This window comes from Monodelphis domestica, chromosome 2 (genome assembly GCF_027887165.1).
Source record: "Monodelphis domestica isolate mMonDom1 chromosome 2, mMonDom1.pri, whole genome shotgun sequence".
In the NCBI taxonomy this organism is placed as follows: Eukaryota; Metazoa; Chordata; class Mammalia; order Didelphimorphia; family Didelphidae; genus Monodelphis; species Monodelphis domestica.
Window position 1 is genome coordinate 527286068 of NC_077228.1, and position 11870 is coordinate 527297937.

At 48.8% G+C, this 11870-nt stretch overlaps 1 protein-coding gene across 9 annotated transcripts in view; it reads left to right on the plus strand.

The window, feature by feature from the left end:
* ST6GAL1 (ST6 beta-galactoside alpha-2,6-sialyltransferase 1) overlaps positions 1-11551 on the plus strand; it is a 148199-nt gene extending 136648 nt beyond the window's left edge. For 8 of the 9 annotated variants that reach the window (XM_056814084.1, XM_056814082.1, XM_056814083.1 and 5 more), the window contains 3 exons: positions 4042-4140; positions 5556-5730; positions 8990-11551. In XM_056814084.1, the coding sequence (XP_056670062.1) occupies positions 4042-4140; positions 5556-5730; positions 8990-9231 (516 nt within the window). In that variant the 3' untranslated portion in view covers positions 9232-11551. 9 annotated transcript variants of the gene reach the window in all.
* Positions 11552-11870: the final 319 nt, after the last annotated feature.

An 11870-nucleotide genomic window follows, 5' to 3' on the forward strand; every position in this document is an offset into this window, starting at 1 on the left:
TACCATTTCCTAAAACTTACCACTTTTCTGCCTTAGAATAAATATATACTATTGATTCTAAAACAGATGCTAAGGGTTTTTGAAAAGAATAGAAAAGAAGGGAAAGGGAAGGGTGAGAAGAGAGGAGAGGAGAGGAGAGGAGGAGAGGAGAGGAGAGGAGAGAGGAGAGGAGAGAGGAGAGGAGAGAGGAGAGGAGAGGAGAGGAGAGGAGAGGAGAGAGGAGAGGAGAGGAGAGAGGAGAGGAGAGGAGAGAGGAGAGGAGAGGAGAGGAGAGGAGAGGGGAGAGGAGAGGAGAGGAGAGAGGAGAGGAGAGGAGAGGAGAGGAGAGGGGAGAGGAGAGGAGAGGGGAGAGGAGAGGAGAGGGGAGAGGAGAGGAGAGGACAGAGGAGAGGAGAGGACAGAGGAGAGGAGAGGAGAGGAGAGGAGAGGAGAGGAGAGGAGAGGAGAGGAGAGAGGAGAGGAGAGGGGAGAGGAGAGGGGAGAGGAGAGGAGAGGAGAGGGGAGAGGAGGGGAGAGGAGAGGAGAGGGGAGAGGAGAGGAGAGGAGAGGACAGAGGAGAGGGGAGAGGAGAGGAGAGGACAGAGGAGAGGAGAGGACAGAGGAGAGGAGAGGAGAGGAGAGGAGAGGAGAGGAGAGGAGAGAGGAGAGGGGAGAGGAGAGGAGAGGGGAGGGGAGGGGAGAGGAGAGGAGAAAAGAGGGGAGGGGAGGGGAGGGGAGGAGAGAGGAGAGGAGAGGAGAGGAGAGGAGAGGAGAGGAGAGGAGAGGAGAGGAGAGGAGAGGAGAGGAGAGGAGAGAAGAAAAAAGATGGTTACTGGAACAACTAAATGGCTCATTAAATAGAAAGCCAGAGGAGAGAGGTCCAGAATTCAAATCTAGCCTCAGATACTTCCTTGCTATGTGACCCTGAGCAAGTCACTTAACCCCCATTGCCTAGCCCTTACTGCTCCTCTGCCTTGGAACTGATATTTGGTATTAAATCCAAGACAGAAGGTAATGGTTATTTTTTTAAAAGACAATTATGAAAAAAATTTTAAGTAGTTCATAGGTCCTAGGTTAAGAATCTTTGCTCTGGGTGGAGAAGCATTTAAATAATGAATGGTCTGGGGTCTTTTAACTTTCTTGCTACCAAATGTTGCTGGGACACAGTAGCATTTTAAACCTGTGATGTATTGAGTATTCATAACTTGTAATCCATTCGTAGTCCCACTGTAAGAACTAGTTCCTGCTGCCATCAGCCAATATTTATTAGTTTATTTGGACTTGGAGTCATGAAGGGCTGGGTTTGAATCTTGCCCAAGCCATGTATGAGCTGTGTGATCTCAGGTAAGTCATACTCCCCTCTGAAATGAGAAGATCAGACTCACTGGCTTCCCAGGTAATTTCCAGCTCTCCTTTGTTCTTATTTTTCATTTTCATTGATCTCTTTTTTCTCACTATCACCATCATTTACAAACATGTCCTTCCTACTCCCACCCGGTGAGCCATTAACAAGAGAAAACGAGTCTGGCAATTTATGCAATATTGCATCCTCTTTCTTCCCTAAGCCTGCCACAAAGACATCTGCCCTGGCCCTGACCTGCCAGTCCCAGACCTGCCTACTGGCTTAGGATGGTATTCTGTGATGCCATGTCTGTATATCTTCTAGGAAAATATTTATCCTTCCTGTGTGTAAACTACATTTGACGTGAATTAAACCAGTGTTCAGCACTCCCCTCCCCAATTTTTTAAGGCCAAGCTTGGTCATGATAACTATGTGATGTGTATTGTGTGTATGACAAATTCACAGCTCAGTCTCGTTTAGGGAGCTGGATGCTGGCAACTGGGAAGATGAGGACGGCTCTATGGGGAAGGGAAGATTTGGGTTGAGTCTTGAAGGAAATGATGCAGAGATAAGGAGGGCATTCTAGGAATCGGGGACAGGAAGCTTGTGCAAAGGCACAGAGATTGGAAATGGGGTATCAGTGTCATTCATTTCAATTCCCTAAAGTTTGTATAGCACCATGGTTGATCCTGGAGGAGATTCAATTGATCAGTAAGACCAGCCTATTTGTGAGCTAGAGCATCATCAGACCAACATGACTAGCAGCCCAAGGCAGGATGTGAGTGGGACAGACAGTAATGCATTCTAAGGAAGAAGGGCTCAGTGAGGTTTGGGGAGAGTTTGTTCCTCCTAAATTGCCCCAACCCAGATCTAAGTTTGTTTGTCGGGTACATTGAACAGTAAAGTCTTGGTCAGCGAAGAATTAGACTAGATGGGCTCCCAAAGGGGAGTTTCTTTGATCCTGTCACATATTTTCCTCCCCAACTTGAAGCCCCCAGATCTTTCCATCTAAGGAGCCAGAGCTTCCCACTGTTGTCCATGGAGGTGACATTAACGTTCTCTTTTTCAAGAGTGAGTGCAAATGCTTATTCTTTTCAGCAGTGTGATAGAGGCCAGCACTAGAGAAAAGTGCCAGACTGAAGAGTATGTGAAATTGATCACCTTGATGGGTGAGGGGCCCCAGGAGGGAATCTGGAGGAGAGAAGACTCTGGCTGGTAGAGCAGTGAGGGTCTCTCGTCCTTGAGAAGCTGAAGAGAGAAGGTGGGGAAAAGACTTTCTCCTGAGGGTTACCCATTTTTCCTGCTGGTGACTGGAAATCTTTCCCCCCAACACTTCCCAATTGAAGGGACTTTCTGAAGAGAAACCTGAGCAGACTTTACCTCAACTCCTGTTGCCCAGGGGTGAGTCGATCTGACTTTCTCTCAGGCTGCCAAGGCTGGAGTTCCCTGCAAACTGGAGGAGGGAGGAAAAGGGTTTAGATAGATACAGGGACCCCCTTTCCCCACTTTCCTTTCCCCATTCTTCCCTGCCCATTATTCCTTTTGTATTATCTGATTGAGTTAACATTAAAAGTTATCTGTTCCCCAAGCTGAGTGTGAGTGAACAGGTCAAGGGGAGACCTTTGGGTCTCAAGTAGTGGAGGGGAGATAAGAGGAACAAGAGCAAATTGGGGAGAGCAGCTTTAGATAAGGAGGGAAGACAGAAGGGGGAAAATCTTCAAACCTCTTCTCCTCTCTCTGAGCCAACCCATTACAGCTGCTGTCTCCCCTTAACCCCACTTTGAGAAGGGGGGTTCTCCTCCCTTTCTCCCTCTCTCCATACCAAAAGCCCAAGCCTCCCTAGGGTACATTCCCTTCCTTTCTAATAACCAAGAATTCTTTCTGATGTGGAAAAATGGGGACACTAATACATTGTTGGTGGAGCTGTGAATGGATCCAACCATTTTGGAAAGTTATTTGGAATTATACCCAGAGAGTTATATAATTGTGTATACCCTCAGACCTAGCAATGCCATTGCTGCATCTGTTTCCCAAGGAAATCAGGAGAAAAGGTGGGGCTCTTTGTTCAATAATTCATATTCATAGCAGCTCTCTTTGTGGTAGGTAGCAAAGAACTGGAAATTGAGAGGATGTCCATCAATTGAGGAATGCCTAAAGAAATTGTGGTATATGATTGTGATGGAATATTCCTGCTCCATAAGAAACATTGAGCAGGCTAATTTTTTAAAACTTGGAAAGAACAACACAGAATTATGAATAGTGAAATGAGTAGGACCAAGAGAACATCATACACAGCTACAGAGTTAATTCTTGAAGAATAACTTGCGAATGTTATCTCCCGAGAATGAACCGAAAAATTGAAACCAGAAAGACATAGTTTACATATATAAAGGAACTCTTTCCCAGTGTTAAATTGGCATCTTTGCATTGGTCTTTCCATTGCTCCTGCCTCTACCTTCTACAGCCAAACAGAACAAATCTTGATCTCTCCTTCACAGGACAACCCTTCAAGGGAGCTTTCCTGGCTAGCCACAGCCACTGCTATCAACTGCTCTTCAGATGACAAACTTGAGACTGTCTTACTCTGGATATTACATTGCCGAAAGCTTTGATGGGTTGCTGGTAGCCATAAGCTACCTGGGTAAAAAAGTGTTGGCTTCTCTGCTTTGCATTGCACGACTCTAATTCCTGTATTTTCTCTTGTCTTTCGGTCATCACAGTTGGTCACCACAGACAAGAACTTCTTTGATGACAGCCTATATAAAAATGGAATCTTAATCATATGGGACCCCTCTCCATACCATTCGGAGATCCCAGAGGTGAGTGGCCAGAGGGCAATCACTGAATTCAGATTGGCTGAAAGGACTGGAGTCTTTTAGCCTGGGGAAGAACAGAGAGGATAAAATGGGAAAATGATGTTGTTGTTCAGTCGTGTCTGACTCTCTGTGACCCCATTTGATGTTTTCTTGGCAAAGATACTAAAGCGGTTGGCCATTTCCTTCTCCAGCTCATTTGACAGATGAGGAAACTAAGGCAAACAGAGAAGTGACTTGGCCAAGGTCACACAGCTAAGATACTGGAGTGGTTGGCCATTTCCTTCTCCAGATCATTTGACAGATGAAACTGTGGCAGAGACGTGACTTGGCTAGGGTTACACAACTAAGGTATTGGAGTGGTTGGCCATTTTCCTCTCCAGATCATTTGACAAATGAGGAAACTGAGGCAAACAGAGAAGTGACTTGGCCAGGGTCACACAGCTAAGATACTGGAGTGGTTGGCCATTTCTTTTTTCAGATTATTTGGCAGTTGAGGAAACTGAGGCAACAAAGGTTAAGTGACCTGCTTAGGGCTGCACAGCTAGTAAGTGTCTGGGTTCAGATTTGAACTCGGGAAGATGAGCCTTCCTTACTCCAGGCCTGGTGCTCTGTGCATTATGGTGCCACCTAGCTGCCCTTACTGGGAATGTGATACTTGCCCTCAGAGACTTGATGAGTTCTCATGAGGAAGGGGGAATGAGTCTTGCTTTTCATGACCTCAGAGGAAGAGCAAGGAGAAGTGGGGGAAAGATGGAGAGAGAAAGCTTATAGTTTCATGTCCCAATGGGAACTATCCAGAAATGGAGGGGTGGAGGGATCCCTCTTGCAATTTAGTGGGCTCCCTCCCACTGGAAATTTGTCCAAGTCTTTAGCCGACATCCTAATATGATTCAGTGGCTCCTTCAGTATTCTAGGAGCCACGTTAGCCGAAAGACCTTGCCCGTCCCTGGGGATGGAAAGCATCCACAGCAAGGGGAAGTTCCAAGATCAGACTTAATGGTGGAGCTAGAGCTGGGAGGGACTTGGCTTCCAGCCCTCTGGCCCAACCTTCCCATTTTACAGATGAAGAAACTGAAGTCCAGGGAAGCAAAGTGACTGAGAATCAAGGGTTCTAGCTCTAGAGCTGGAGGAGACTAGAAGCCATTTGGTTCAACCTTGTTCTTTTACATGGAGACCCCAGGAAGTGAGGTGATTTGCCCAGGGTTATACAGGAAGTAAATGGGACAGCCAGGATTTGGTTAACATACATTTGTTAAGGGCTTCCTGCATGCCAGGAACCGCTGGGGCTACAAAGACAAAAAGTCCCACAAGGTCTGTCCTCAGGGACCCACATTCTGCCTGGGGAGAAAACACGCTCCTCAGTAGGTGTGGACAAGCCAGGGACAGTGTAGACACAAGACTGTTGTTCTCTTTTTCAGTGGTACAAGAAACCCGACTACAATTTCTTTCATAACTACAAGCTATATCGCAAACTGAACCCCAACCAGCCCTTTTATATCCTCAACCCCAAGATGCCATGGGAGCTTTGGGACATCCTCCAGGAAAATTCCCCAGAGGACATTCAGCCCAACCCCCCGTCCTCAGGGATGATCGGTGAGTTCCTTCCCAGCATCGGCTGCCCCAATAAGCACTTACTCTGGTCCGGACATTGGGCTTGGTGTTAGGGACAGCTTGTGGAATTTCTAGGCTAGACTGTAGGATGAGTCCCAGCCAGGAAAGTCCATGGGCCAGCGAGTACCTGCCATGGAGCCAGGAAGGCTTGTGTTCAAGCTCTGTCGCTGGCGTGTGAGAACTCTGTGGTCCTCCAAGTTCTCCAGGCTGCTGTCTAAAGCTCTACGTTATGGAGGTGCCAATTTATGTTGGTATTTATTAAGCACCTACTGTATATCACAGGTGCCTGGTACCAGGGACACAGACACAGAAATGAAACCATCTCTGGGAAGGGCAGATGGATGCTCCCTTCCAGAGAGAAGGAACATTTGAGTTGGATCTTAGAGAATGGGCAGAGGACCAGGCATCCCTGAAAGAAGGCTGAATGAGCCAAGAAAGAGGCAGGAGAGCACAAAGGGGACCTTGGGGAATAGTGGTCATGGTGTCAGAGATGTAAAGAGCCCCAAGCATCCTTGGAGGCCAACAAGCCAGAAGGGGAAACTGAGACCCAGAGGACGGGAAGTGACTGGCCTAAGGTCACACAGGTAGCTAGTAGCAAAGATCAGAACCCATGTCTTCTGACTCCTACACACTATTCTTCCTCATGAGATAACGTTCATAGTAATACATTGCATGTCAGCTCATTTAGTCCTTACAGCAACCTTGGAAGGGGGTCACTATAATTATTTCCCTTTTGCAGATGAGGAAACGGAGGTGCCGAGAGGTTTAAGTGATTTACTCGGGGTTCTACTGGTAGTCTGTCTGAGGATGATTGGATCCCAGATGTTCCTGATTCCCTGGTTATATTCTTTCAATGATGTCTGCCCCCTAACAGTGATCTAGACCTGGAAGAGACCTCAGAGGTGGTCTAGTCCCAAAGCCCTCACTTTACAGGGGAGGTGACTGGTACAGAGTCACCCCAAAAAGGAATCAGCAGTGGTAGAAGTAGCCCAACCGCCTCATTTTACAAAGGTAGAAACTGAGGCCAAGAGATGTGAGAAGATTGGCCCAACATCATGGACTAAACGTTGAATTCAAACCCTGGTCCTGCAGGTTTAAATCCAGCACACTTGACTATACCTTGATGTTCTCAGATCAGCCTGGTTATGACAAAGGGGAGGATTTGGCGAGGATGGGGCAGCCGGGAAAACCAAAGCAATGAATTTGCCCTTGATGGCCAAGTCTGTTCCCCCTCCCTTTTTGCCCTTGGAGTGCTCTTCTTGCCTGTAGCTTCAGGCGTTTGCTTCACGGGGCAGCATCTTTGATGGCTGTGTTGGCCCTGACATTTCCCCCCTCCGTGCTTTTAATTATCTGATGTATGAACATCTGGCTGTCCTTGGGGCGAGGCTGGGCTCATGGTCATTAGGACTTTGCCTCCACATCTAGGGAATGCAGCCGGTCCATTAATCCCTAGATATCAGTGCCCACGTTGGGCGCTAGGTCGTTAGGAAGGGAAGATTGAGGAGTTCAGAGCACTTTGCGCTCCATTCCTGCTGCAGCCCCGGCACACTCGCCCTCTTCACTGCCTCCTTCCCTTCTGCGATCACAGGCTCTTAGGGTTCCTCTCTTCAGAAAACTTGCCCCTAATTCTGCCGTCCTGTTCCAGGGATTGCCCAGGCACTACCCTTCCTTTCCTTGCCTCGTAGAATGTTTAGCAGGCTGGATTTGGAGTCAGGAAGGCTGGATTTGAAACCTGCCACAGAAACGTACAAGCTGTGCCACCTTGGGCGAGAGACTTCTCCGCCCTGGGCCTCAGTTTCCTTCTCTGTAAAATGAAGGGGATTGGATTAGATAGATTCTGAAGTTACCCCCGGTCTAGCCATCATTTCTCTCAGATGGAGGATTAACCTTTAACTTTTCCCTCTCTCCCTCCCTGTCTCTCTTCCCCTCTTCCTCTTTCCCCCCTCTCTGTCTCTATCTCCTTCTCTGTCACTGTCTCTTTCTGTCTGTCTCCCTCTCTCTCTGTGTCTCTGTCTCTGTCTCTCTCTGTGTTTCTGTCTCTCTCTCTCTGTCTCGATCTCCTTCTCTGCCTCTGTCTCTCTCTGTCTCTGTCTGTTTCTCTGACTCTCTCCCTCTCTTTTCCCCTCTCTCTGTCTCTGTCTCCCTCCTTCCATCACTGTCTCCGTCTCTGTCTCTCTGTCTATCTCTCTCCCTCTCCTCTCTCCTTTACTCTCTCCCTCCTTCCCCCCTCTCTGTCTGTCTCTGTCTCCCTCCTTCTGTCACTGTCTCTGTCTCTGTCTGTCTGTCTGTCTGTCTCTCCCTCTCCTCTCTCCTTTACTCTCTCCCTCCTTCCCCCCTCTCTGTCTGTCTCTGTCTCCCTCCTTCTGTCACTGTCTCTGTCTCTGTCTGTCTGTCTGTCTCTCCCTCTCCTCTCTCCTTTACTCTCTCCCTCCTTCCCCCCTCTCTGTCTGTCTCTGTCTCCCTCCTTCTGTCACTGTCTCTGTCTCTGTCTGTCTGTCTCTCCCTCTCCTCTCTCCTTCACCCTCTCCCTCCTTCCCCTCTTCTCTCTGTCTCTCTCTGTCTCCCTCCTTCTGTCACTGTCTCTGTCTCTATCTGTCTGTCTGTCTCTCCCTCTCCTCTGTCCTTCACTCTCTCCCTCCTTCTCCCCTCTCTGTCTCTGTCTTTGTCTCCCTCCTTCTGTCTCTGTCTCTGTCTGTCTGTCTCTCCCTCTCCTCTCTCCTTCACTCTCTCCCTCCTTCCCCTCTTCTCTCTGTCTCCCTCCTTCTGTCACTGTCTCTGTTTGTCTATCTCTCCCCCTCTTCTCTCTGTCTCTGTCTCTGTCTCCCTCCTTCTGTCACTGTCTCTGTCTCTGTCTGTCTGTCTGTCTGTCTGTCTGTCTGTCTGTCTCTCCCTCTCCTCTCTCCTTCACTCTCTCCCTCCTTCCCCTCTTCTCTCTGTCACTGTCACTGTCTCTGTCTCTGTCTGTCTGTCTGTCTCTCCCTCTCCTCTCTCCTTCACTCTCTCCCTCCTTCCCCTCTTCTCTCTGTCTCTCTCTGTCTCCCTCCTTCTGTCACTGTCTCTGTCTCTGTCTGTCTGTCTGTCTCTCCCTCTCCTCTCTCCTTCACTCTCCCTCCTTCCCCTCTTCTCTCTGTCTCTGTCTGTCTCCCTCCTTCTGTCACTGTCTCTGTCTCTGTCTGTCTGTCTGTCTCTCCCTCTCCTCTCTCCTTCACCCTCTCCCTCCTCCCCCTCTTCTCTCTCTCAGGAATTGTGATCATGATGAACTTCTGCGACACGGTGGATATATATGAATTCTTGCCCTCAAAGCGCAAAACAGACATTTGCCACTACTACCAGCAGTTCTTTGACAGCGCCTGCACGATGGGTGCTTACCACCCGCTGCTCTTTGAGAAAAACATGGTGAAGCACCTCAATCAGGGGACGGATGAGGACATCTACCTGAAAGGGAAGGTGACGGTGCCGGGCTTGCAGGGCGTCCGCTGCTAGCAAGTGGCCCGGGCGCTTGTCTGCTTCTTGCTCGCCTGCTCCTCCTCTTGCTGACCAAAAGGCCTTTTCTGAAGCCCGTCCACACGCCCACAAGGTTCCCCACTGCCACTGCCCTGCGGGGGAAGCCATTTCCTTCCCTTGGATTGCCCCCGGGGGCTTCCCTTGTGCCCAGTGGCCCCTGGGAGGCTGGAGGCGGCCGAGGTCAGAGCAGATGGGCACCTCCTTCCCTGCCTGCAGAGCCGGGGGTCGTAGGAGCCTGAGAGCCCCACACATAGGGCCCTCCCCGGTCGGCTTCCCCGGTTCTCTTCCCAGCGCGGATGGCAGTCCAGGGCGAGGAAGCCCGGTGTGGGCACGCGCCTTCTCGTCCCGAGTCCTCACCTGGACTTGAATCGGCCTGACTTTGGCCCAGTGGCGCCCATCCGCGGAGGGGCAGCGTTCTTGCCTCCAAGTGTTCTCCTTTAGTGAAGTAAGTTGGTCCCGGTGTCGCTTCCCATCTAGCCCGCCCTTCCCGAGGCTCGGTCCAGGGAAAGCAGCCGGGTGCCATTTTGTTGCCATCTTGGCGCGTCTCCTCCCTTGGGATGGCCCCGGCCCGGCCACGGGGCAGATCGTTTCATCTCTCTGAGCCTGAGTTTTCCCGTCTACAAAATGGGAATCATAAAGCTACCTACCTCACAGGGTTGTTGTGGGGCTCCCATGAGAGAAGGTCTATAAGTGCGAGTAACTGTAAAGTGTTATCTGAATGTATATTGTCAACGGTTTGTTTGTACAGTCGGTTGTCCGTGTTCGCCAAAGTCTACACTGGAAGGAAACGATAGCTATTTAAACGTGCGACGTTTGGCTGACCCAGTCCTGGAACTGAGCCCCGGAGAAGACCTTGGAAACTGTTTAATCCGGGGGCCGATTCCCGGGGCATTGGATTCCATCTCAAGGCTGCCCTGACTTTGGAGGAGAAAAACGTCGCGTCGGTCGTTTCCTTTAGCCCTCCTTGACACATTTCGAATGGAAGCAATAAAACATTCTGAGAAGGATCTGCAGGTTTCATCCGACGCTCCAAGGGGGCCAAGACCAGGAAGAGGCAAAGAAGCCCTAAGCTCGGTCAAACCCGCATTTTACAGACGACGTTTGGTGCCTTTCCGAGTGGCTAAATGGTTCTTTCCGAAGGTCATGCAGGTTCGAACTAGCAAAGTTCCAGCTGGCACCCTGGTCTCCTGACTCCCAATCCAGCATCTTTTCCAAGTAGCTGCTGGCTTTTCTGAGTCCTCTGCCGCGTTCCCAGCCTGGGAGAGGATGAGAGGACTCAAGCCAGCAGCCAGAGCAAAGCTGTGTATGATTCAAGAACCAGAGGATTCGCTGAAGGGCAATTAAATGGAATCACTACAGGCAGCAGATGCCCCTGGCAAGATCCGCAGGCGCGATGGAGGCGAGTGATGGAGGCTACCTTATACTCCACCTCCAAGATCTCTCTCCCCTCTTAAGCTTCTGAGAATGTAATTCGGGTTCTCATCTCTCAAATGCCCCCAGCTCAGATACCATATTGCTATTGAATCCATATCACCTTCTGGGCTTTTAAAAGGGCTGTATATATATTTTTAAAAGAAATATGGGGGCAGCTAGGTGACTCAATGGATAAAAAGCCAGACCAGGGTTCAAGTCTGGCCTCACCTACTTCCCAGCTGTGTGACCCTGGGCAAGTCCCTTGACCCCCATTGCCTGGCCCTGACCACTCTTCTACCTTGGAACCAATACACAGCATTGACTCCAAGATGGAAAGTAAAGGTTAAAAAAAAAGGAAATCCTCTCAACCTTGGGAATTTCTTCTCTGTTTTCTGATTCACTAGCAAAATTGTTCTAATATGTGATCATTAGAAGATTCAATGGAGATACAGGGATGGAAACTGTGATGGGCAGAAACCAATCATCTATCCAAATGTTCCAATTAATTTAAGGGGAGAAAGAAGCTTCTTGAGGCTATATTATTTTGAAATCTATATTCTCTATTTAGAGAAGTAAGGTGAGATATGATTAAAATATAATTACTAAAGTGTTGGCCTCATGAGATATGAAAAATTTCAATGACTTGGTGCTGTGGGCAGGTCTTGTATTGATTCCTTTTTGTTTTAATTACCATGTTGAAATCTGTCATCCTCAGCATATCTGTCTGATCCTTTCAACCAATCATGTAAGCTTATAGGGTTGGCTTCGACTTGCAATAGCCGTCTCTGAGACTTCTGGGTTCCAGAAGGCCTGAGAAAGCTGTGTAAATTAATCTGGGAATATCCAAAGAAGTTGTACAAATTTTAATAAATTTGCTTTCGTAAAAGCTGATCGCTTTCTTTTTTTTCAAACATCGGTGTTGCCAGGATACTTAAATTCCAGCTAGATGGGGACTCCTTCCTCTTTGCAACTTGCCATCTTTATTACAAGCTCCTTAGTCTGAAAACAAGACAGTTCCTGCTCTCAAGGAGCTCCCAATTTCAGAGGGTAGACAACGTGCAAACAGATAATAACCAAGCAAACTCACGATAAGGAAAAGTGGGAGATAATTAAAAGAGAGAAGGAACTAGAATTCAGAAGGGTTGGGGAAAGCTTCCTATAGGAAATGGGATTTGAGTTGGACCTTCAAGAAAGCCAAGGAAGTC